The sequence below is a fragment of the Haemaphysalis longicornis genome, unplaced genomic scaffold, assembly GCF_048455015.1.
Source record: "Haemaphysalis longicornis isolate Haplotype H1 unplaced genomic scaffold, Haemaphysalis longicornis Haplotype H1 scaffold_1, whole genome shotgun sequence".
Lineage (NCBI taxonomy): Eukaryota > Metazoa > Arthropoda > Arachnida > Ixodida > Ixodidae > Haemaphysalis > Haemaphysalis longicornis.
The window spans coordinates 357,728,339-357,755,084 of NW_027526203.1; the positions used below are offsets into that span (position 1 = coordinate 357,728,339).

The 26,746-nt window shown below is 45.6% G+C and overlaps 1 protein-coding gene across 2 annotated transcripts in view; it reads right to left on the reverse strand.

Moving 5' to 3' along the window:
• Positions 1 to 3,820: 3,820 nt before the first annotated feature.
• The window catches only part of Bicc (protein bicaudal C), a 41,332-nt gene continuing 18,406 nt past the window's right edge, over positions 3,821 to 26,746 (reverse strand). For both annotated transcript variants that reach the window (XM_077686133.1, XM_077686134.1), the window contains 14 exons: positions 26,081 to 26,134; positions 20,971 to 21,207; positions 20,236 to 20,490; positions 19,216 to 19,273; positions 19,068 to 19,141; positions 18,082 to 18,265; positions 14,471 to 14,845; positions 13,670 to 13,844; positions 12,535 to 12,659; positions 12,209 to 12,375; positions 10,778 to 10,904; positions 6,451 to 6,593; positions 5,607 to 5,703; positions 3,821 to 5,347 (listed from right to left, as the gene is read on the reverse strand). In XM_077686133.1, coding sequence (XP_077542259.1) covers positions 5,232 to 5,347; positions 5,607 to 5,703; positions 6,451 to 6,593; positions 10,778 to 10,904; positions 12,209 to 12,375; positions 12,535 to 12,659; positions 13,670 to 13,844; positions 14,471 to 14,845; positions 18,082 to 18,265; positions 19,068 to 19,141; positions 19,216 to 19,273; positions 20,236 to 20,490; positions 20,971 to 21,207; positions 26,081 to 26,134 — 2,187 coding nt within the window. In that variant the 3' untranslated portion in view covers positions 3,821 to 5,231. The remainder of the gene's footprint in view (positions 5,348 to 5,606; positions 5,704 to 6,450; positions 6,594 to 10,777; positions 10,905 to 12,208; positions 12,376 to 12,534; positions 12,660 to 13,669; positions 13,845 to 14,470; positions 14,846 to 18,081; positions 18,266 to 19,067; positions 19,142 to 19,215; positions 19,274 to 20,235; positions 20,491 to 20,970; positions 21,208 to 26,080; positions 26,135 to 26,746) is intronic.

The following is a 26,746-nucleotide window of genomic DNA, read 5'->3' on the forward strand; positions in this document are numbered from 1 at the left end:
CTGAGTTGCGATTGATAGCAATCATGTCGTGAAATATTGTGTACGACTTGACAGGAAGGGTCACATAAGTGGCAATGTCGCTTACGCCAGATGGCTAGTGTCGTGTCACAGGCCCAACGCGCTCGACAGCTGTGGTGCTGTGTCGGCCGGCATAGTGTGTGCCGTACGCACTAGTTCTTGTGTGTTTACGTGTTCATTCGTACATTCCATTGCATAGCCCAACATTCTTACTGCTGTAAAAAGAATGTGCACTAAATTTAAGTGCCAATAGCTTTTTTTTTTACAAGCTTATATTCCCTTTTTAACCTGTTTAATTTTGTCAGCTTCAGCCAATCGCAACAAACTGTTTATAACATAGAATAGGTTCACTGCGGAAGAGTCGCTAGTTCTGTCTATTCTCTGTCTTCTTCATTATACAGCTTATTTGAGTGAAGTTTGCATTAAAAGTGGTGTCAGTGTTATTCTAACAAGGCAATATTTCGAATGAACATAACTTGCATTTTGTCTTCATGGCCACTTTAACATGTCACACATCCATCACAGCTGAACACATTGCCTTCTGGTGGTGACTTCTGGTGTGAAATTTGGCTGATAAAGGGCATATGTAGGATGAGTGAAAGTCATATTACATCATCCTAAATCAGAAAAAAAAAATGCTACTGTAAATGTTGCTGCACAAAAAAGAAACTGAAGCACTACAGGAACTTTGTGCCTAATAACAGTGCTAAAAATACGATACACGTATTTTTCGCACTGTTTTTAGGCATAATGTAGGCGTAATGTTTAGGTCTAAGCACACGCACTACAGGAGCTGATTACATGATTTATTTGCAACATGTCATTTGACATTTGACAGAGTATGTAGTGCCACACAGAATGCTAGTGTCACCCGGTGCCATACTTGCTTACATTGTCCATGCAACCAGAAGTGAAATGCTAGCTACTACACATAGGCAGTTGGGCAATTTCCACTTTGGATACAGGCTATCTCTCAGGTTATTTTCTGTGATGAGAAAAGAAAACAACATGCCAAGCGCAACTTTTGAGACTTAGTTGTACAAAAATTTAGTGGAGCATAGGTTAGCACTGATGTATACACCTTCCTGTTTATTCTTTTCTGAACCAAGAAAATAGCGGTTACAAATAAAACTAGCAAAAGCAACAAGTTGCTTTTAGTGTAATAGCTAGCTGGATTTATAGAAGAGTAGGTGTACACATTTTTTTATTTTATGAGAAATAGCTTCAAAATCGTACCTGAACGTTTTCTCTCTCAAGCCTGCCTGGACATGCTCGAAGCCAGTTTCTACAGAATGGGTGCAGTGGTCCTTGGCCATGACATTTTAAGTCAGCCGTCAGCCACTTTTCTTTTGCTTGTAGCATAGTTCGAAATTGAAGTTAATCTGTGACAGGACAGTACGTGTGGTCCCAATATGTGGGAAGATACTGCAAGCTCATATATTTGTGGGGCTACTTGGTATTTAGTGGTCTATAATTGTTAAGCAACTAATTTTGTGTGTTGAGTGGTACGTACTCTCGAGTTTAAATGGGAAACCAAACCCTGTCCCTTCCAATTCTTGGTGTTCTGCCTTCCTTTGCATTCCATTCCTTAGTTCCAGTGACATTCGTTTGCCATTTCCATACTACCTGTTGTGGTCAGGCTGAACATCCAGTTTATGGTGGTGGTGGGCTATTTAATGATGTATTAAGTAATTCATGACGTGTGTAGACATAGGCAAACTCTTGCGCTTGCACAGGACCTGACACTCTGAAAAAACAATGTTCGCTTTCCCTGGCTGTTCTGATCAACAAGCAAGCACACTATCCGCGGTGCCCCCGAAGCAGAATAGAGTTTTAGCAGTCCGTCCATTCCGTTCGTTACGTTGTTACCAGGTTTACCAGGACCGGTCTGCGCCTGCACGCGCGGGAGGGCGAGGAGGAAGAGCGAGGAGGTGCGGACATGGCAAAGGCAGGCCGGCGGAACCTAATCCCCATACCGTGACGAATGCCCAAGTGCCCAGACGGGTCCCGGTCAACACGCTAGCTAAGTACGCGACGGAACGGACGGACTGCTAAAACTCTAATGTTTTCTGTACGCAGAGTGGGAGGCAACGGCTGTGCATTGCACATTGCTGCAGACGTGTGTTGTGGAATGAGAGCGAAATTTGCTTGGATGGCATTGGATTGGAGTAGCTCAGACAAGTGCCAGTCGTGAGGCAAATTTTTTGTTTAAAAAAAAAAAAAAAAAAATGTTGAGAAAAGTGTTGAAGGGATAATAAAGGCATAACTCTGCTGTCATTGAAAGGTCACATTTCATACCGTTCTTGGCATCAATTTGAAGGCCAACAGAGCCTTGTTTGCCGAGAAATAATTAATTGAAGCTGGAATTTTTCTCTCCCGTTTCTGGGGCCCTATTTTCAGCTTTGCTCAATCATCACCATCTTTCCAAGTGCTTCTCCTCATTACTTTCCCGCTTGTCGCAAAGATTGGAAGCCAATCGGAAAGAGGTTTTCGATGCCATTTTGGTATGGCAGCACCCAGGCAGAATTGAGTTGGGCCCCACCCCTCTTTGCTGCCTCTGGCAAAGTTTTCCCTGGAGGTACTGCTGCCCAGAAGCAGGTGTAGAAAATATGCAATCTTGTTTCAAGCTTGCGCTAATCTGATTTTGCCTCCATGTATGTGCTCCAACGGCAAGTAGGTATGCCACGCTCTCGCGTTCACCCAAATGCACGCATCTTCTGATTGCACCTGTATGCAAGGCAAAACATTGCAATGAAATCGAAACTGAAGCAACCCTACCGCTTGGGCTGAGGCATCCTATGTTACAATGTTCACTAGCTGAGGTTTAAATCTTGTACAAAGCATGTTGCAAGCAAAAGTTCCCCTTGTATATATTTTAAAGGGACCCATGACAACAAAATACAAGTTTAGTTTATTACAAAGGCTACATTGTCCCAACAACAACACCAGTTTTATCGTAAACGTCAAACGAATAATCGCGAAAAAAAAAAGAGGAAGCAGTGGAGACAGACCCGCCCGTGATTTCTCTATGTCGCAGAATCTTGTTTGCACGATTGGCGGCCACCAACTTAAGCCACCAGCAACAAACACTACTGGGCAATTGTAGCGGGGCCTCTAGTTCTGTTTCATCGTACCACTTGAATGCCAACAAGCATGTAGCATACAGACGTTTTTAGTGCTGGCCTGTATTAAGTTACCTCTGCTCACATTACGTCACTGCATTACGGAATTTGAAAGTCAATATTTCTTGCATTTTATCGGTCAAAAAACATTTTTCGTGGCTGGGATGGAGCCGAGAGAGCTACCAAAGGCTGGTTCTACTTGATTGGACAAGGTTGTGTCTCATCTTCATCGCCTCTTGTTTTAGAAAAACAGGCAAGGTCCACCCTGCCACGTTTCACCATACAATGCCTTGTAAAATGCTTGAGAAGTAGATACTATGCATGCACTACTTGCGCAGGAACGGTGATGCAAATTTACCTGCATTGAATATGCAGTTCTTGTAGCTGAAAGAGACTTGCCATAATACAGCTTTTTCACATTAGGTTAGAGTTTTCCCCCTGCCTTCTTGGCCCTGACACCAATAATCTCAAGGCGAGAGAAAGTGTGAAGCTTCTGAGAGAGAGAGAGAGAGAGAGAGAGAGAGAGAGAGAGAGAGAGAGAGAGAGAGAGAGAGAGAGAAGCATTTGGTACTGTGGAAGGCCATACTTGCGGGGAGCTACAGGTATGCAGAGCATGCATAGTCTTTTTTTTTTTGACATAGGTTCTCCAAAGCTCTTACCGTGTTGGAATGAGTTCAGTCTGCATTATAAAAGCTTTTATTTTGAATGCTCAACCATACAGAACAAGAAAGGGCCAAAATGACTAGACATCTTTGCAGGCCCATAAAAACGATACAATTTTTTTCAACTTCTAACACGAAACATACAAGTGAAAGGGGCCATAAGAACACTTGAAAATAATAAAAATGTTAGTTGGCACTGACTTGTCAAAATATTTGAGGAGCAAACCTGGAATCTTAGGTTTTCATTAAAAAAAAAAGAAAAACCAAACGAGCACCTGGCATAACAAACTGGTGTATAACAGTTGTTATAAATGCTCTCTCAGGTGTAAAACTGCATTGTAAAGTTGCTCGCATTAATTTTTATCCTAAGAAGGTGCAACCACACTGTAATGGGCTGTTACAGCAGAGTATTGTTAGGGTCATTCGAAGGAGGAACATAGAAGCCGTCACGTGTTTGTACCACAGCTTCTTTTAACCACATTTTGAGGGAGGTTTGAGGCATTTCCTGTTCACTGCAGTGCAACGACACTGCAAATAAAATTGAACTTGTTAAACAGTCATAACTGCAATACAGAGTTAATTGTCAGTCTGGAAGAAAAAAAAAGAGGCTTTGCACACAGAAAGAAGTAGATGCAGGTACACTAGCGAGTGAGACATTAAAACCTAGTGTTGTGACCGCCACCACAGCCATTGGATTTAAATCCAAGCATTTTAGCTATGGGCTTTTCCATGCAGTTGTAACACTGGCAGTTATCACAGACAACTCTGCCAATAAAAGAAGCAGTGCATTCTTGGCAGTTTCAATATTCAGCACAACTGCTATGTGAATCTTGTCAATAATAAATTCTCAGCTGGCAGCGAGGGTACATTGCATCGCAGAAAATCAAACATACGTTGAGAACCATTTAAGACTAGGGGTGTTAGTACTGCAGAGACAATAAAACAGCCGAAACTTAAATAGAAACGCAAATGACTAAGCAAAACATTTTCTTTTGGGGAAAGAAAAAATATTTTGCACGTTGCAAAATACAGAATGAGATCTTCAACATAGCTATCACAAAAGTTGGGCCCCTCAGGGTCTCTTGGGCTTGAGCAACAAAAGGAATCAGGTACATTATTATATTGCACAAATAACTAGAGAAGAAATGCAAAACCTTCCTGCAACTGTGGAAGACTTCCCTAGCCACTGCACAACCACAGTGTTTGTACAAGGGTGGCTTGAAGCTGCCTTGACCAACTGTGTCAGAGAAAGACAATGTAACCACATTTCATCCTTTAGAGTTAGGCCCACCAGAGTGTCTCTGATGGGCATGAGCATTGAATGCGAACCGGTAAGAACCGGAGGAAACAACAAAGGCCTGCAACAGTGGCAGAAAACTCCCCTTCCCCAGCCGCGGTGCAGGCACACAAAGGCGGTTCGAAGCGGCCTTCACCAGCAAGCATTTTGCATGGTCTGAGGAGGAGACTGGTTCTGCGCCTGGTGTTCAGAACCGGACGCTGACAGAAGGCACCTCGAAAATGCTCCAATGTTGACCATGTTGATGTCTGGAAGGAGTAAGCAGTAGCTAGGAGTAAGCCAACACTAGACAGGCACGAGAAGTTGGGCACATGCTCTTCTCGTGTGACTCGTCAGAGCCAGTCACTGAGACTACTATCTGAACTGTCAGAGGACAGGCTTTGCCAAGGAGTCTGGGCAAGCGTACTTGCTATAAACACAGGACGAGCACATTCTCCCTTTCATTCTATGCCGTTGCATTTTATGCAATGCCATAATGGGGTAATAAGGTTGCAGCTAGCGCCTTACCAGATATAGCCAGAAGCATCTTCTTACGAGCTGGATATGGAATGTACAGCTGCTGGAGATCAGAGTCAGTCATGTGTAGGAATGCTTCAAGGTCAATCTGCAATGGTAGATAGTCTTAGAGCAACAAACGCAGGAACTATAACGCATGAACAGCAGCGTACATCCAGATTTGTGCCCTTTACTATATACTATTACGTGTGATGAAGACTGTATCCAGAATCTTGAGTCTTAAACTTAATGAAACCACATGGATTGCTTGAAAGTGTGCTAGTTTTTGCAATGCAGAAGAAATTCTCAGACAGAGGGTCTCGCATGGGGGTCTGAAAACCCCTTCTCGTACAGCGACAGTTGGAGACATTAACGCGCAACACTGAGACGTTTGCAATCAAACTTCAATAGCGCACGTCACAAACTGGGCCACCTGAGCACCAAACAGACCGACTAAAGTCGTGTGCTGCTACAACATAGAAGAATGCACGCAGAAAATACTGCAAGAGGTTGGCCAGCATGGTATTGACTGATTGATTGATCGATTGATTACGGGGTTTGACTCGCCGCAGTGGAGGGCTCCAAATTAATGTTGGCCACCTGGGGATCTTTAACGTGCGCCGAAATCTCGAACACATGGGTGTTTTTGCTTTCCGCCTCCATCAGAAAAGCGGCTGCCGCGGCCAGGAATCGAACCCGCGTCTTTGGGCTCAGTAAATAAAATAAACTTGTGTTTTCACACTATGCACTGCAATTAATGAAAAGGTTTCTTGGCCAGTAACAAAACCATGCCCTGAAAGTCTAGTAAAACTGCATCTTTCCAGCAGCAGCTTTAGCAGCAGGCAACTACACCTGCCTCGTTCTGCTGGAAAATGTCCACATATTTGCCCAATCCAAGCTGGCTGAAGAGGTGTGGAATGTCTGTGGTGCCCAACTTTTCCAGGGGCTTGGCGTGCCCACCAACACATTCGAAGAAGTTGCTCGCACTGAAAGCCCCAGCTGAAAGAAAAAAAGGAAGGGAAAGGCACAAAACTCCCTTAATTCCAAAACAACTACAAAGGAAAGTTGACACATCCTTGAAGTCTGAGAAGTTGCACGCAAGCACCAGTAACTGTGGAACTCTGTCGCTTGGCCTCACACCTATGAGTTACAATTGCGAACTTTTTTTTTTCTGAAAATAACTCATTTTATTTATTTGGCCATACTGTAAACCCTCTACTGAGGGTCATTACAGGGAGAGAACAAATACAGTATATATTTTACAAACACTGCAACAAAGCACAGCCATGAAACAGATTGGGATTTATGCACCACTTCGCAGAAACATATTGGCACCTAGTTTCAAATTTTTGCACTCCCGAACACTCCGCAACATCACTAGTTTATTCCACAATTCGATAACGAAAAAAAAAAAAAAAAAAAAAAAAAGAGATACCAATACACATCAGTATGCGCATTAATAGGTTGAAATGCTCCTGCGATTTTTTTCGTGAATCACATTTCAGAGGTGCTTCGACATAGTGTTGTTTATTTTTGATGCTCCTTGCATTACCTGGAAAGAAATCCAGTTGCTGTATTTTACTTTCCAACAATTCCAACTCGCACGGCTGAAGCATGTATGTAAGAGAGTCAGTGCAATGATGCTTTGAGTATATCAAACGTGCTGTAATTCGATGTATCCTTTTTATTTTATTTTTTAAGCCCTTGTGGTGTAATTTTATATTTCAACATAGTCACCATTACGGGCACACACGGTCCATTGAGCTTCCTATTTATGTGAAAGGATTAAAAAATTGGAATCGTCAAGCAATGGTAGCTCTATAGGATTTAAAAAAAAAACGCAGTGTCTAGAGTTATGTTCGACGCAACCCAAAATCGAAAACCAAAGTTACGTCCGATGGAACCCAGAATTGAAGCTAAAGTTACGTCCGGTGGAAGTTTAAGCCAGTGTCTTGAGTTACGCCCGGCTTAACCTGTAAATGATAGAAGTTACGTCCGACGTAAGTGAAAGTTAAAGGTACGTCGGACGTTCGCTGACCTCGAAAATCTTACGGTACGTCAGAATAAAGTCCCTTCTCCGATGAAAGGACCTAACGTAGGATGTACCCAATGCCCAGAGGCTAAAGAAAGGGACGGCGGACTTAGCCGGTGAATGACTGTACAGGCCCGTCGGATGCACCCGCAGGGGTACCCTATGGTTGTGCTATGTAGTTCCCTCTGGAAATGCAAATCCGGTGCACCGGAGGAAGAGTCTCCTGTGCGATTTCATGCGATTTATATCGGACGAGATTACCGTTGGGATATTGGTCGCTCGAGTGTTTGTATTGTTAAGCCTCTGTTCAAGATGCGATCCAGTCTGGCTTCGTGGCAACAAGGTACCGCTTTGCGCTCAGTCCCGTCAGTGCAGGCCCGTCCGACACACCCGCAGGTGTATCCCGAGGTGGTGCTATATGGTTGCCTTGGTCGCTCGATTGTTCATCTTGTTGGGCGTCTGTTGGTGCGATCCCACCCGGCTTTGTGGCGGCGAGGAACCACCTCGCGCTGGAGAACACAAGTCCTAGGGTCAAGTTCCCCTGGTTTCCATTCTTTTTTTTTTTTGAGACAATGACCATTGATATGCATTTTTTATCGTTTTTATAAGATGAACCTTCGTAGGTGCCAGCCGCCACTCACAAGTTTTCCCCCGCATGCAGCGCGAAAAAAAGAGGACCCATCTGTAGCTTGTGATCTATACCTGTGTTGCTATAATCAAGTCTGTCCTTCCTTGACCAGCAGAAACAGTGTTTCATCGACAACCCACAACTGTGAAACATTAACTCTGTGTGCACTAACAAATTTAACTTTCTTTCCTCTTTCGTAAGGATAGAGTTTATGGCGAGCCTATTTTAAGTTCCCGAAATTTAAACTTTTTTTTTTACGCTATGTGGACTGTAAACTAAATAGTACTACTCCACATCAGCTTCCCAAAATCGAGTGATCGTTGCAGTGCTTCGTGTAATGAAAGCAGCGCAATACGTACCGCTGCCGTCCATTTTCTAAACATGCAGAAATGTATAGCAATAATCATTGTCGCAAAAAAGTTCTGGGGCTGGACGATTCACGAGCACGAGGCGGTACCTTGTTGCCACGAAGCCAGACTGAACCGTATCGTGAATAAAGGGTTAACAAGACGAACACTCGAGGACCAATATACCAGTGCTAATCTCGTCCGATGTAAATCGTACGACATCACACAGGAGACTTACTCCATGGCACCGGCTTTGCATTTCCAGAAGGAACCACATAGCACAACCTCAGGATACACCTGCGGGCGCATCCGACGGGCCTGCAGTCATCCACCGGCTAAGTCCGCCGTGCCTTTCTTTAGCCTCTGGGCATCGGATACGTCCGACGTAAAGTCCTTTCATCAAAGAAGGGACTTCATTCCGACGTACCGTCAGATTTTAGAAGTCGGCAAACATCTGACGTACCTCTTTTTAACTTTCACTTACGTCGGACGCAACTCTGGAGGCTGGTTTAAAGTTCCGTCAGATGTAACTCTAGACACTGCGTAAAAAAATTGACACCATCCCGCCCTGCGAAAGTGGATGTCCAGCGCAGCTATTGTAAACCACTATACTTGGGGACAACTTCCTGTGGCAATGAAAATAAAGCTATGGGGGAAGGGGGAGCTAACTTCTCTGTTACTTCACTAAAGTAGTTCTCGATAAACTGGTTTAAATTTCAGTTACTGCATGACAGATACGCTTTTGCCAGAGTTCATTTCTTCGCATGAGCTCCGTGGTTGAGTGCACTGAACCACGATCACCAAGCATGCACACATATTGCAGTCTCCTTCCCCACGCTTCATTTCTTTGTAAACACAGCCAATGCTTTGACTGGAGAACTCAGACCAACTGTGGATTATACAGCCCAACTATACTGTTCAGAAGTGAATTTTGTCAGTGCTGCAGTTTGATGGTATGCACCGTTTTGTAACCTCTTCTGGAGCCAGCTCAACTGGGCAGCACCACCGACTTACATAGCGCGAGTGCAGTATACCAAAAGAGCAGCACACACACACGCTTGCGCACACGCTCGCTTATGCCGGCAAACTGGCTAACTGAACGGATTGCGGAAACAATGAAGAGTCCGGTTGCGTCAGTCTCACTTGGGCGTACACTTAGCAAACCACTTGCTTTATTTATTTTGACAGCTTTTGGTTTTCAAGCATCTTAACAATCCTATGCGGAGGATGAAGTGGTGAGCTGCTGAAGGTCATCGACAAGGACGCCATTTTTATTTTCTATAGAGAACTATTGCGACGCCAATAGCAACGACCGGGAGAAAGAAAAAAAAAAAAAAAAAAAAAAAAAAAAAAAAAAAAACCTGAAAATATTGCTTTTTGATTCATATATTCTGGCTAGTAATTTTGTAGCATTATCAATCAAAGGCTAAAACATAAGAACTATGTATATATTTTTGATTTGCTTAGGCTAAAGCCAGCCAATTTTTGTTGAACAACTTCCAGGTGTGCAGCGAAATGGCATGGTTCGGCTCTGTAGCCTTGACTGCATTGCCACGGAAAGTTGTCCCGAGCACACACATGCTGATGGGGGAAGGTATGAAATGTTCATCGTTGTCTCGACGGCTTGTCACTTGCACTCTGCTTCTCTGGCGGCAAATGCTGGGTCCCGACGCATGCGCTAGCCCTCGAATTATGTCAACCCTTCCCCTTTCGAGAGCAGCTGCAAAACTAATCTTTACCAGAAAACATGGAGGAGAAGGGCACAATTATTGCACGCATCGCGTGCACAACTTTTTCATCAGCAATTCTTTGGGCAGGATTGAGTGCACTTTTTCAGTTCAGATGCCTAAGGTATCCTATACTAAAAAAAAAAAAAAAAAAAAAAAAAAAAAAAAAAAAACTGCATTTTTTGACAAGTGTTGGCATGCTTGTTTTAAATCTATGTTGGATGAAAATAATGCTGTGCTTATTAATAATACCTCGCCTGCACTAGACTAAACACCAATACTTGCCTGCCATGACACCACTGTAAAGAATGTGGTTTACAAAACTTACCAAACCACCTCCATACCAGTTTTTCGGAAATAACCTGCCCTACATTTTTTTGTAGCTCGTGCCAGTAATACATGTCTGTGAGCAATCTGAGCAAGCAGTGAAAATTAATCGAGGCTCTTGCCTGTGCTGTGGGCACCAGGCTGGCTGTCCCAGTCACCAGCTCCCGAGCCCCCCACTGCTCCGAGACAGTCGTCGGCAGGACTGTTCCACACTTGGCTTGGACTGGTTTGGTCAATGGTGGCACACACCTGGAGGAAACGCAGCACCATAGTGAGCAGGACCCGGCATGTTCCGGAGCGAAGGGTCATCTGATCACGTGGTGTTGCATATGCAAAATTAACTGAAGGAGGAGAGGAGCCAAGATCAGGGTTCGCACAGGCTTCAAAAGCTAAAATTCAAGGGTTTTCAAGGACTTTCTAGGACCAGAAAACACATTTTCAAGGTCCCCATCTAGTGTTTTATCCGAGATTATCTATAGCTTTTTCAACACAATGCAAGTTTTTTTATTGCACAATACCTAAGCACAATATTGCACATTTAGATAGCCACTAACAGGTGCGTGAATGTTCCCCCAGCTTTATTATTTCATCGATGGTATTTAGAGGTTTTTCTTTTTTCACGTTTTGCTCAGGCTGTTTGATTTCAAAACTTCGTTAATGTTGCCTGCATCTCCTGCTTTGTCAGCAAGAGTATCAGTTGAAACTGAATCAGCAAGTGTTGCTCTAAGGCAGGACGAACTATGTACACGTCCACCATTTTCGCGTAAAAGCAAACACAGATAGAGCGTATGAGGCACAGCAAACATGCAATGAGCAAACGTCCACAGACTTGGAAGATGCAAGATAGAGAACAGAAGCTGGCTTTCACTGGATTGTATTGTGACATGGATTGAAAAGCCTGCTCCCAATGTTGCCTCGTAATAATGAAAATCCACAAAACATTTTGAAATTTCAAGCAATACACTGAAGCTTGATTGCTACAATGTTTCTTTAGATTTGTTAACACCTAAAATCCACGACAAACGCTTTAAATTCTTGTGAAAAGACAGGGCCATTGATTCTCTCCATAAAAATCAAGGATATTCAAGGACCATTTAAAAATTATAGGACTTTCCAGGCCTTGAAATTGACTTCCAGGCCTTGAAATTGACACTTCTGAATTCAAGGGTTTTCAAGGTTTTCAAGGACCTGTGCAAACCCTGCAAGATGCTGCCAGGCCCAAATCCCAAACTACTCTCAACTAAGCAGCAAATACCGATTGCCCAAACCTGCTCTAAGCCTTGGCAAATCCGTGTGCCAGAGAAACACTGGCACTTGCTGTGCAGACGGAAAAATACGAAGAAGAGTTGAACTGAGCCAGGAGTCAATTTAAGTCAACAGATAGCTGCTGCCATCACTCGCAGGGTCCTTCAAGCGTCAGGCTTCAGCTAGTTTACGCTGTCAGGTCTAGCGCATTCATCATAGCTAGCAGCCTGTCCTGGTCCCCAGCCTGTCTGCCCAACTTGGGAAACATATTGCTTTGGCTGCCGTAGGACGAGGCTGCATAGCATCACCTTGGTGTCCTGCAGCTTCGGCGGACGGACAGGCGAAATGCTGGCAGTGTTCCCGGTCAGTTGGAAGTGCTTCTTGATCAAGCTCTCTGGCATAGACTTGGAGAAGCCGAAGCCGGCCCACGTGCTGGAGGGAACTCGCTTGGTGGAGCCGACAGGCTCTTGCATTGCTGCAGGCAGGGCACACAAACAGGTCAGCCTGTTGATTAGATTCGTCCAGAAGAAGGGGATGGTAGCTGCTACTTGGCGACATTTTTCTCCCTCTGAGTTGCGCACTCGCGCCATTATGATGAGAATGGCGCGAAAGAAAGGAGGGGACTGGCACTCACCTTTAGTGGCTAACAGCTTCCGCTTCTCAAAGTCTGCAGAAGGCAGTGGGTTGTAAAAGGTCACTTTTCTCTCGCACCCAACAGGGCGCATGTTCGGGCAGCGAGAAACCGAAGAATTATCCCACCTGACGGAAAACAGGAGAAAAACATTGGGGAGAAGCAATTATGTTTGCGAACTTCTGATGTTGTAACGTGCAGTCCCATTCACGATTTTAGTTCTATTTGCCGCATAAATTTACTTTGAAATTGTCCCACACAGCAAATTTGGACAAAAGTGCACACAGCAAACTAAATGCGAATTATTATGGCGCATCTTGTGGTGCGTTATAAACTGGTTCAACTACCGTAATTACCCAATTCTAACGCGCACCTTTTTTCCGGAAAAATACGCCGAAAAATCGCATGCGCGTTAGAATCGGATACGAAACCGAAACTGGCGAAACAGCTGAAATTTTGTTCCACCCATCGCCATCTCAAGATGGCGCCAAAGCTTTTAGCAACAATTTTTCAGATCTAGGCGCCTAGGCTTTTCTATCGGCGTTCACATAAATAGTCAAATTATCCCACTTGCGCGCTTGATAACAGCAATGGCAGCAGCGGCAATGAAGGTGCGCCGCTTCCACGGCTTACGAGCGGCTCCCACGCATTCACGAGTGGTTGGCTGAAGCGTACGCCTCTGGAGAAGCTCGCGGGATGGGCGTGCGAGGCGTGGGCCACGATCCCATCGAACATGGTTGAACGTTCGTTCAGAAGTGTGGCATCGCGAACGCGCTTGACGGCACCGATGACGAGATGTTGCGGTCAGCGGAAGGCGACAAGGAGCTCTCGGAGAGCGACGAGGTGTGAGATGAGTGAGATTACTTCGTGAAATAAATCGCCTGTTTCTCTCGCATTCGTTTTTCTTGCTCACAAAGTTCCTTGCGCGTTGCAATCGGAGGTGCAAGTTTTTTCGGTTTCTTGCCTGGAAAATCGGGTGCGCGTTAGAATCGGGTAATTACGGTAAACCACCCATGGTGACAAAATCCCATTCTAATTCACCTAACAAAAGAAACAAGAAAAAGCTCCAAACACAAGCAAAGGGGAGGGAGAGACAGATCGAGACAGACACAGACAGAGGAGGGCAAAGAGACTGTACGGTTGCTTTGGCGAGCAGCCATTGGCAGCAGAGGGAGTCGTGGGAGATCTGAGGCCATGGTTCTTTTTCCATAGATCCTCGTCGTCCCTGCCATTAACAGAGCCTTCCCAACCATGGTAGGAACTCCCTTCGTCAGAGTTGCAGTGCTGGTGCCCCTCGTCTCGCGAGCTGAAGCCTGCGAGAACGCCAGTGGTGCAAATGTGAGCAGTATCACTTGGGGAATACGCAGCGGGGTTTGTTGTGAAACCCTGGAAGCATTCGTTGCTACAACAGTGAAACAAGATTGAAGACTGGGCAAACAGCAACAAATTATTGCAGTATTTCATGGAAAAAAAAAATAAAGAGAAAAATTAGTTTGTTTCTTCTTCATAAAGGCACACGTATGACTAACCAGTCACTGTAGCTGCTCAAGCCAAATCAGCTCCCCCAGCTGCAACTGTTCTAAATGTGGGCCTGCAGGAGTTGCCCAACGTTACCTATCGAAACCCAAGCTCGGAAAAAAAAAGGGGAAGGATATGAGACAACAGAAAGGGCACCTTGCAATGAGCAGTGATTGAGCAAAGGACTGAGCCAAGACAAACTTGTAATCTTCTGAAGCCAGGCCAAATGAGCTCTTTGTATTCAAGGGTCCTAGCATTTCTGGAACTAAACAAACCCCCATGTTTTTTCGAGCTCCCACAGTTGTAAAATAGGGGTTTGCTCCGCAAAAGTCCACTCACGCTTGCACTGTTTTCTTAAAGGTTAAAAGAGTCCACTGATAAGCAGCTCACGATGGAGGCTCAAGTGGCAAAGGGCCCGTACCATAGCCACTGTCCACGGGGCTCTCCCGCGAGCTGGAGTGGGATAGGGCGCTGCCGCCGCTGTGCTCTGGGCTGAGCAGCCGTTCAGAGGGGCCCACGTGGCCGCCATAGGGGTAGGCCTGCGCTGCAGGGGACTCGAGCCCAGCTGGCGGCGGAGGGTACCGCAGGCCCAGGGACAGCTGGCTCAGGAGCAGGGGCAGCAGGGCAGCCTGCTGCTGCTGGTGGTGGTGGTAGACGGGGCTGGCCATCGGCCCATGCGGGGGGCCACCGTATGGCGAGCTGGGCAGCAGGCCACTCCACAAGAGCTGCTGCTGCTGCTGCCGGGCAGCAGCAGCAGCGGCGGCGGCGGCAGCTTGCTTTTGCTGGGCGAAGGTCGCTGCAGGCACAAGTGGGACACAAAATCAGTGCGCTGTGCATGAAAACGCCCCCACATGCTCATTGTTTCCACAGCAGAGAACACCTGCAGTTCTACAGACATCAATAGACTGAAACTTTAGGCAAAATGCCCATTTTTTCCTTCAGTCTATTTCAAGCCAATTTAACATAAGCACGAACTAAGGGAAGGGAAGCATTTTTAACGATAGTTTATTGTGCCTAAAAGTGCCTGTTTTCACTATATGGGCTTTTTAGTGCATAAAAATGCCTTTTTGGTGTTATATATGCCTTTTTTGGATTTTTTGAGTTGTTCTGCAAGTACTGTTCTGGCCAGAAGCCTGCAACTGAGCATTTGTCGCACACTGTTTGCGAGAAAAATCCACGTGCCGTGCCGGACACGTTGAGAAGTGCAAGCTGTGCTCAAGCCACCTTGCCAGTTCGGTCGAGCCACCAGAGTTTTTTTTATGAATCCCTTGGAACTAATTTTACAGCTCATTACATTTCGGTGTTTGAAGTGGACACTCAAAACGGTTCCTTGCCACTGGTGCCATGAAAGTTTAATGAGCTGTAAAATTAGTTCCAAGGGATGCATCTGCTTCGATTATTGCATTCACCAGGGTTCATAGTATTGAAAAATATAAAGCTGACAGTTTTATGACCACCACTGTTTTGTCTATTGTTTGAGTAAAAATGGCTAATTATCTCCAATTATCTTGGGAAGTAATTTACCAACTGAAAAAATAATGGCATATTCGAAATCAGTGGGAAGAAACAGCAAGACTGACAAGTTTCACAAAGTTTGCCTGAAAACTAAAAGAAGTTGTAAGCCTAGTGTTTCAAGCGCAGTTAAGTCTTCAAGGGGCAGTTACTGATTGTGCCTCTTCCAGCAGAGCCCATTGTTACACATTCAGTAACATCAGCTGAGGGCGGAAAACTAGAACACAAACACTCAGGTAGAATTAAAAACTTTGCAGTCGACAAAAGCGTCGCAGCCGAAAGTATCTACACCAAGCTACACTTCAACACGATATGGCACATTCGCGTGGTTATTTCGCAATCTTAGCAGAAAGCATTTCAGCAGATGAGAGCTCTGGCGCCACTCTGTTTAAGAATGCCGAGCTCATGTGGGAGGTCCAGGACAGATCCGTCACCATCCCTGAAAGAAGACCGGTTGCTGCCCAACATAAAATTCCTTAATTCTGTGCTGAAATAACTGCCAAAGGTTCTCAGCAGCAAACATTGCGATACGTATTCCAGATGGAATATCACGGAACGTCCCGACGTGCAAGCATGCCCCTCAAACTTCAGTGGACGTTGAGCGTTGTTTTTTCGCACACAATCATCGACTGAAAGAAGGTACAACTGCAAGCAGCAAATCATTGAGATTGGTGCGGTTTGTCATGGCTTTCAAGCCTTTATTTTGGTGTCGAATAACCGTGAATTTCACATTAATTTTTAAATAGTCGAATCCTGCTCCAACAAAATTGACGGGACGTGCGAAAAATTTCGTTGAAGCGAAATCTGCCCCAACACACCACGGAAGGGCAAGGAAAATAGCCCCGTATATTTCTGCATCATTGGCAGCATAATGCAATGTTTAGAAAAATGAGTGATGCACAATAACGTCATGTTTATTCGGATAACAAACATACTAATGGTTATCCGTTTTTACCTGCACGCAAATAGCATGTTACGGAGGGAGGGGGGGTAGGGGGGGTGTAGCAAAGAAATGCAGGCACATATTGCTGCACAACAAGGCGTGTCCACCGAGCTGATTACTTGCAGATAGCCGCTAGGCCGTCGGAAGGCCCCCCTCTCGCTTGTGGCAGGACCGGTGCCCTTACCTTATCCTCTGACTGGGCACGGCAGCAACTGACCTTGGCAGGCAAGCCGCACGAACTTGCATTTAACAAGACCGCGCACTCGCGACTAAGATAGGATGACGCGGGTTCAAGACTAAACACGAAAACATTTTTTGCTTTAGACTTCCACCTACGAGTTTGCTTTTGTTTTGGGTGGCGTGGGCTTGCAGCGCACGGTTCAGTGAAACTAAGTCCTGAATGTATAAAATGTTATATAGCTGGAGTTATGCTCAATTTATAGTAGAAAAGATGTTTAAACCCAGCCCCAATGAGCGAAAATTTTGTTAAAGCGAAGGCAAGCCAGACAAAGGGTTCGTTGTGGCGAGGACTGTTGCATTGACTGCTATGGACAACTGATTGGGTATTGGAAATATTTCGTTGAAGTGGAAATTTCGTTGAAGCAGAGTTCATTGTAGTGGGGTTCAACTGTAGCATCTCTTGTGTGGCTTATTTTCCCCCCCCAAAATAAAACAACGTTCCTACAGCACACGATTTGTCCACAGTTTGCACTGCAAGTGAAAAATTTATCCTAAAATATGCCTCTGAAAATACAAATTGAGCCCATATATGCCTAAGCGCGAGTATTTGGCACCTATATACGCCTAAATGGCACTTTTCTGTTCCTATTATAGGCACCTAAAACTAATTTTTCGTGCCCGAAGTTCCGGTCTCTAGACATCGAGGGACAGGGGGGTGGCACAACTTCGTGCGGTACATGTCATACATGAACGTGGTGGTGGCAGAACTTAGGGCGGTGCATGAACAGCAATTATATTTCATAGAGTGCAAAGGCTCGTTTGTGAAGCAGACAGTGAAACCCCCTAGTTATATAAACATTGCGATTCTACAGAAAATAGACAACACCAACGCCAATGTAGAACTGAAACAGAGCAAGCATAGACCATCACCGGATATACAGTTAAACGTCGTAACGAAATTGAAGGGGCGCCGCGATTTGCCATTTCCACCTTCCAGGTGGGAATGGCTTTGCAGGCATGTGGGGGAGTGTGCATAGCGGGAGTTTCGAACTTCTAAAAATACAGTTGTAGCGTTGCACAGTCTTAAATCTGCTTTACGCACTGCTGTTACATCGTCTCAAAATTTTATTTTCGAATTAAATTTGTTCGCAATATCCTGCAAAGAGCAAATTTAACATTTTGAAATTTAACCTTGAACACGAGGTTTTGAATACATTGGCGCCTATAAGGAATTTCAAGGGGAATTACGATTTGCTTGTTATAGCCATCATTTCATTATAGTCCGTCTCGTTATAACGAGGCTTAACTACACCACCGGATGCTACTGTTCTTTATCAGAGTATCGATATGATCAATCAGGCCGTTACAATTGCTTCATTATTGCGCGTGCGGCTGACCTTGCAGTTCCATCCAGAGCGCTGCATGTTCATTCACACTGTGGGTCCTGGCTGGTGGCGGCATGTAGGGGACCATGTCAGCAGGTGGAGGGCTGCCCAGCTCATCCGTGTCCAGGCCCAGGAGAATGCGGCGCACCTCAAAGAGCAGCCGCGAGTCCCGCTCAGCACAGCGGGCCACTATGCACTGCACACCAGACAAGCCAAGAGGTGGTGGCACTGTGCTGCTGCAGGCTGTGTTTTCAAAAAGCATGCACCAGTGTTTACGGCCAAGCCAATCTAAAGTCCACCTTCGGCCTGGAGGCAGTTCTAAGTGGGGCACACAGCAGGAGCCAGGCCCTGCGTGGCGAGGAAATTACTCAAAAGCAATTGGATCACTGGATTTCGAATTTTATGGAACCCATAAATGAAAGGCCCTAGGTGTCTACGCAGCTGCAGAAGACAAGACTGGCTGCTAGCGTCAATGCACACCAAGATTCATGAACACAGCTCATTTATAGAGTAGCTGCGTTTCTGCAGTATCTTGGTTATCTCGCTGTGGAAGTGCATTAACACTGACCACTCTAGCTGCCAGGTGTCTTTTTCTGCTGGGTTCCCATGCCCTGCCTATACCTTTGCTTTTATATTACTGAAAAAGGGCAGGTCTTTGCGTACTTGCGAGCAATATGATTGCGCAATGCTAAGAGCTTTGTGCTTCAAAGGCAAGAGACTTACAGCAAAGTTGTATACCTGCACCCCCCAACGGTTTCACCTCCGTTGGCAAAAATGCCAAGGCACCAAGAATACACTTGTACACCGCATGCACCACCCCTCACCAGGTTTCCCGTTAGTGGAGATGGCCTGGCAATTTTTTTTTACCAGAAGCGGGCATGGAAGTTGCTAGCCAAAAACCAAAAACTATAGATTAGTTTGTGACTGGTTATGTGAACTGCAACTGGCAAAGGATGGAAGTTCAGCTCAAAGGTATCTAGGAAAAGTGAGGGACCCACCCTGCTGCTGCGCTTTGGTTTAGGCTTGACCGAAATGTGGACATTCAACTGGTCCATCAGTCTCAACATGGCAACTGAAAAAGGAAGAAAGACAAATGATGAGTGGAGAAAAGACCAAGCTGTGCTAACATGCATGTGGTGCACTTACAACTGTCAGTCTCCTGGCCATCCTTCAGATCAAACATAAGAACAAGTGGCAACCAGCCCTGTGGAAGAAGATTGAAAGAAGGAACAAGTACATGAATGAAAATTTTCGAAGAATTATACATTCAAACGTACTATTACCATGTGGGGTGTCAAAATGAGAAGAGTGCTTAAAATTGGCAATTGTGCTGTCAAGTAGGACAAATGTCTACACTTGGAAATATCTTTGGCATAAAGTGCAAGCAGTAGGCTGTACATGCAATCTGTGCCAAAAACTCAAACCATGCATGCCGATTAGGTTCCTGATGAAGTTCACTTCCTCAGGCAAGTACAATTACCTGAACTGCAAGCTGTGCACTGCCAACTCCAGCTAACTTTTGATCAAGCTTATCCAACAAGTTATGTGATAACAAATTTGTATAGATATCATGCCCACCAATATGAAGTGAAATGTCAATAAGTAGAACCTGAAGGGACATGGAATGTGTCATTTATCGCACATTGTGTTCACCGAGAGAGTACTCGGTGTTATATGACGCCACAGATACGGTTTCAGCAAATGAAGATCGCCAGAGACTGAGACAAAAAAGGCACAGAAGTGCCACCTTTTATACATTCCCATTATGTGTTATCTTGTTAAATGGAACCTCAAAATACCAGAAATTTCATTTAACAGAAGTGAATATGGGAGGAAAGATTTAAAAAACCAAACACTTCTGATGTTGCTAATGCCATTGGCGAGGCAGCTGTTTTTATAAGCGATTTCCATCTACCAGTGAGGTTCAGAACTATGCCTGCTGAAAGAGAATGTACACGTATAAAAGCTCCGAGCACATTACAGTGAAAATGTGTCCAAAAACACTAGTAAATTCGCATTCAGTCTTTAGTGTTCATATGCAATCCACAGTTCAAACTTTGATCTCCTCTAGACTCAACTAAACCCCAGTGTGCCGAAGATTGTGCCACAGCAGAGTGCAGACCATGATATGCAATAACCAAACTGCAACAACCGCTCGCAGCCCACCAAAAGTTCCAGCCAGGCATTGTGGACCGCATCAAAGTGGCCGGTAATCTGGACAGTGGACTTGGAGATGGGGTAGGGCCCCTGCTGGCCCAGAAACTCGGGAGGCGCTGTCTGGCTCAGAGACGGGTCGGGGAACGTGATCACGCAGCCCGTCTGTTGCGCAATTTGGTGGACGTTGCAGCTGTTGCGGCCCATGACAAAGGCATGGTGCTGGGGAGCAATCTCTGTGCGCAGAGTGACCACGCCAACATGGGTCTACACAGAAGGAGAAAAAAGAGCCTGACATGCATCTGAACACCAGGCCTAGTCTCAAAATTTGGTCCCTTTTTAATGGCTGGAGCCGCAAAAGAAATGCAGGGTTTATGCTGGATTTTATGGAAAAAAATTCAAGGGTTTTCAAGCACTTTCAAGGCTCTGTGTGTGGATTTTCAAGGACTGCATTGTCAGTTAGGAATCTAAGACCAATTCAATTCAGGAGAAGATGGAGGCTCGGAATAACAAAAGAACAAATGTCAAAAAACAGGCACACTGCTGGAGCCAAGTTTGTAAGGCCTGAAGACAAGGGGGCTTAATTTCAGACAAGTCCCTTGTCGAAATGATGGTTTCAGCGACAGTGCCCTTTTCAATCATTTCTCACAATTGTTTAAAGTTGCAATATTTTTTTCCCAGTGTTACTGCCGGGGGTGAAATGAAACTAGACCCCCCTCCCCCAAAAGGGAGGCAGGAGGCACGTACCCGAGAACCCCCCGTCAGGTACTCCACGAGCACAGAGAGCCCCTGGCGCAAGCGGTCAGCATAGCGGCGGCTGCCCTTGACCACGACCAAGGCAACAGCAGCGTGGACGGGACGGAAGGTCACCGTGATGCCGTGGCTCTTGAGAATGCCCTGCAGGGCCATGGAACTGGGGTCCAGGGCGGTCGGCAGAGCCAGCCCCAGGGGAAGCTCAAACGACACCACCATGGGCAGAAGCTCCTGTGCACGGGTGGGGGGAGGGAAGAGGAGGTTCAAGCCTCTCTCTGTCTCGGGAACCATGGCCAAGCACAGAACGGTATGACGACAGGTATTCAAACACTTCTCCACCTCTACACACTCCCGATGTTGTAATGACTGTTCCTTTTGAGGAGAGAGACCTCGACATTCCGATAGAATGGAACAAGATTCAGTTGTGTGTAAACGCAAGAACTGCTAGAAACAGATTTTTCGGCAAACTTCCAGTTAGGTACCGAGATTCCAGCCAAGCAGTGAAGACTGGCCCGAACAGTAGCCAAATATTTAGACGGAAAATGCGCAAAATTGTAGCAGAACATATTTCTCGCCACAGGCTACACCCAGTTTCATTGTACAGCAGAAAAAGGAAAAGCTTTCATTTGAGAAGCTTCAGCATGTTTAGCAGACCTGTAAACGTGTGTGAATAGCGATTTTCGGCTCCAAAGCGAATGCGAAGCAAATAATTCTTTTCGAATAGTTGCGTATCAAAGTGAATATTTTTCAATCGAGGCAAATATTTAGAGATTTTCAAGAAAAAACAACTTCTCGAAGATGCTTTCATTTAAAAGGGTTTGAAAACTTTTTCCGCGGCATAAAACAAACACAGAGAAGTTATCCTGCAGTTTATAGCTTTATGATACCATATTTTATATGGGGTTAACTTTCATCTCGCGGAGACTCCAACCACAAGTGTTCCGGTATTATGTAATGAGGGTATATACTTTGGCAAGCTTAAATTAACACATTTCTTGTTAAAACATACACAGCCGTTTATTGTATGTTAATGTCAGTTCTAGGAAGGAAACTATACGCCTCGAGCGCTGCCTGTAGGGGCGCCACTGAAATCCATCTAGCGACCAGTTTTGAAAGTAGCCGGAGTCTCCGGCCCGCTCCCCACTGTTGCCGCTGCATTTGACACACGTTCACAACCGAGATTTACCGAATGTATGCATTGAAAATACATATTTATGTGGAGCAGTCATTCTGTTCGCAAATGTGGTGTATTCACAAGAGTGCAAATGTTTCTGACAAGGCCTCAGTGTGGTACATTCGGTCCGTATAAATGCCAGGTGTGCATCACAGGCCAGCGTAGCGAAACCGGCATATGCATGGAGCTGATTGCAATTCCACTGCCTGGAAATTTACTAACAGTATCTCCGTTAGCATTGTTTCTTCAGATTCTTGCTACGGCTATTCACTGCGATGTAAATGTTTTGTGTGGCCACATAGTCTAGTGGAGCACTCATGCCTGACCACGCCAGTTACGCTTCATACCTCAAATATTGATCACTACCCTTGACAAGCCAGTGTGGCATAAATTTAACGAACATTCTACAAAATAAGTGCGATGGATAATGCAAAATTCTACACAGGCATCAGCACGCGACAAAAAATTCGATGCTGGATTGCCTTGTCGCAAGGTGAGCTCGCAATCGATAGTCTGCTACATATATCTTCCGCGAGCAGCGTAGAGACGGGCTTGTAGAGTAATTCGCGTCCGCGAATAAACTCTTCTTCAAAACATCGTCATACAACCGGGGAGCCTGCAGAATCTAGCCCAAACTGGAGTCGGAGGCCTTATCAGATACCACACTCTTCCAACGACACCTTTTATCGCTTGTGAACTTACTGTATACTTTCAAAAATGCGCCCGCCGAGTGATCAGCTGTTCGTTGCAGTCGAAAAACAAAAGTAAAGGAAACGTGCAGGTTGTGTTTGTGATTACTAAAATGTTCATTCCTTGATTTTGCTCCGCATTTGTACACAACGATAGTTGTGAAATATGTCACGCTGCGATACCCGGGTATGTCTTCACGTTTTCACTATTTTCTCCCTTAAAGGAGCCATGAAGAGAAAACACAAGTTTGGTTCATTCGAAAGATTGCCTCGTTAGAACCATAACGACACCACTTATAACGCAAACTTCGCTCAAATAAGCTACATAATTAGGAAAAAAGGAAATGACCATGCGACCCACCAGCTCATTTTCCGCAACAGAACCTATGATGTCACTTGGGAATGCTCTGCGATTGGCGGAGGCCGGCAAAAGCAAACGCATGTTAGGCAGGGCTTACAGTTTGCATAGCGAGCTAAATGCCCATGAAACATACTGCACATTCTTTTTATGACAAAGAACGGTGGAGTAAACGGTTGAAGTTCCGAACGAACACGCAAGCGTGTGCGCCAATGCGTACGAAACTACCGCCTGGCCGAGCTCGACATCTCGCCGTCGCGCAGACGAATTTTCGGGTTTGAGGCGCTCTGACCTTGGGGGGAAAATGCCGTAAACACCCCGCATTGACGCTCGTATCTTTCTGGTCGAAGCAGAGAGCTCGCGCGAACGGCTTTCCATACACGACACCGGCCAACTGGCATAAGTGATACTGCTACTGAAATTGAACTATTATTAACCGTAATCAAAATACGGCACATACGTACCAGTCTATATTCGTCCGTCGCGACGGGGCTGACGAGGCAGCGGTGCCGACGGCTGGGCGTTCGTCTGTTGTGGCTATCGCGGAATGGTCGCTTTCCCGTCCACCGCGTATCCCACAACTCTTGCCGCTCGTGCACTTAGAAGCATTGAGCGTATTTGTGGTGTGAGGTTGTTAAATGCAAGCCCGAGCTCCTCGGCGAGAGTTTTGTTCTCCGGATCAGGCGATTCCATGACTAGGGCTGCGGGTGCACTAGGTTTTACTAGTATTTTTAAAATGGCCGCCGTCTCGATCGACTCCCGCGTGTGGGTGCTATACGGAGTCGACATACTAAGTATCTGTTTCATGGACCGGCTCTATGACGCCATTGTACACGTCACGGAATGTTCAATTTTAGCGGGAGATTTAAAATTTTGGCTTAAATTGCCTTATTTCTCAGTGAATAAAGCATCATTTGCTTCCGGGAAAGCGCTTGGGGTACTATGAAACACCTAATCTTTCGAATAAAACAAACTTTTGTTTTCTCTTCATGGCTCCTTTAATTTAGAAAAGCTACACGTAAGAGTGGTATATTCATGTTCTATGTGATTTAACTTATCGATTTAGAGCAACTTGTATTCTGCCTCTAGTGTCCCTTTAAGCTGCCCTAGTCAACACAAGATAAGACATCCCAGCTAGGTACTGATAGTCCGATAGTTTCCGATAGTTTATTGAAGTTGACTTTTTTTTTTTTTTTTTTTTTTTTACATTACAGGGCACAATTTTTTCCCCACGGGAGAAGCACAAAGGTGCAGTTGGCCCAGCGCCAAGGAGATAAGAGGCACTCCCCAAAAGCACCTTCCTTTTGCTGTTTGGCTGCATGTCACCGAAGCAGTGTGGGAAAGCCCGTCACTGCAAGCAGAGAATGTGCACATTTTTAAACTTCAAAATACTTTAAAGGGACCCTGCAACACTTTGAGCAGTGCAAGTAAACCTGCGCGATGTTTAGATTACACTGCCAGGAATACCTGAGCCAAATATTACACGTGCACGTGAAGCAGTGAGCGCGCAAATCGCTGTCAAAGACGCGGAAAAACCAACTGCGCTCTCTTCAGTTCTCATTATGCACCCCTGGCATGGCCTAAGCGACGCCACTGAGGCCATGGCTGTCCGATCGGCTGTCACTGGTCAACTTCGCGGCTAATTTCTCCCATTTCCGCTGTCGTCAGCGCTGTGTACGAGCCTCTTCTATGCCTGAACCTGTAGGCACAGTTTTGCTGTTTCTTTTGTGTTTTGAGTGCGTGCATAGTTTGAGTGACGAGATCAATACTTCCCTTTCAACAGGAACACTCAACAGCAAACGTTTACTGCTTCAAAAACGCCCAACCCGCCCGAGCGCGCGCTTGCGAGCAGGTACCTATGCCTGTTTTTTTGTGGCATCGGACTGTCCTCCATGTTGCCGAGAAAAGGAAAAAACTCCCCGGCCTATGATATATTGAAGGCCGCCGAAGAGAACGCCGCGAGCCGCCCCTCTCCCCGGGAGAGAGCGTGCAGCTTTCGTCGCGTTGGCCTCGGTCGAGTTGAGAAGGAACGATTATGTGCGATTTCTCATCGCGCATAGTTTTGGCGAGTGAACGGATTTTCGTAATTCTTGCGGGAGGATATTGCTGGGACAATAGACTTTACCCCAAAATACATTTCTAGCACTCGATGGTAAGTGTTGCAGGGTCCCTTTAAAAATTTATTCGAAACTTTCTCATAGTGCTATTAGATTTGAAGCCGAGTTGAATTTTGTATTATTTGCTTCGCTAATTGAAGGTTTCAAATATTTGCACACCCCTAAAAAGCACCTTCCTCGGAACCTTCCTCCATGTCTTGGCGTTTAGCCACCCGTCACCGCAGCAGTACAGGAAAACCCGTCGCTAGCAGAGAACACTGGTGCATGTTTGCCGCGGTCGATTGTGCAGCAAGACACATCTGATGACCAACTGGTTCTAACTCGTTGCTGATATATGTAGTAAGATACTAGCACCACCAATGTTTTGTTTGCAATAAATGTTCTTTCCTTGCTGTTCAGGCCTATACGTTGGGCCCGGGGCATGCGTCTCTGAACATAGCTGGTGTGCTGTCTCTCACAATTCTTTTCAATCAACAAACATTGGCTCGAATTGAGACATGTTTGAATGAATATATTTTGCATGCATTTCAGTGGAGCGTTTCATTTTACAAGGAACAATTTTATGTATCAGAGTTCACTGAACCTGCCCATTTTGTAAACTTTCAAAGTATTGAATAGAGTGCTATTTGATTCAGAAGATATTCACAGCCCTACAGACAGAGGTATATCGCATTCACGCATGCCAGGAATATAGTTTTCCTTATTGTAAACAAAGAGGACATCCCAAAGTAAAAAAAAAAGAAAGCACCGGAAAGCGGGCACTCACTCGAATTTGACTCCGTGCACTTTCCACGGCACATGGTTGGCCGGCAATCGAAACCTGGAAATAAGGGGGGGGGGGGGGGGTTTAGGATGCTTTTTTTGGATATAAACAGCTGTATTTCATTCCCTTGCCACAACTGATAAAGCACTACCAGGCTCAAATTAGCACACAAACTTTGCCATTAATTATCATGAAGAGCTAAACGAACGACACAAGATTTCCGATGCTGCTACAATTTCCTGCCATGATGCACCTTTATAAAAACACTGCAGTAAACTTGTCGAACTAATCCCTGGCTATATTTCCGCAATATTACATAATGAAGTGGAAGCCTATTGTGATAACTGGTGTTGAGGCACCACAGAAACCAATAGACGACACTGACGAACCGGAGGTCGAAGATGAGAAAGGAGACACCAATGGGAGCACGTGGGGCGTGAAGCACGAGAGGAGGATGGGCTGGCGGAGCTAGCGGCCAGACAGCGCCAGAGGAATGGGCGAAACAATTGCACTTGGGAGGTGGTTTGTGATCGGGCCAGAGGTGTGCCTGGGTCGAGGACCGAGAACCGTCTAGGAGCTGTCCCGGAGGACCTGCCGCTGCCACCCGGGTGCCTGTTTCCTGTGGGCCTGTTCCCAAGGCGTGTTCCGAGCCAAGGTTCGGGGACGAGG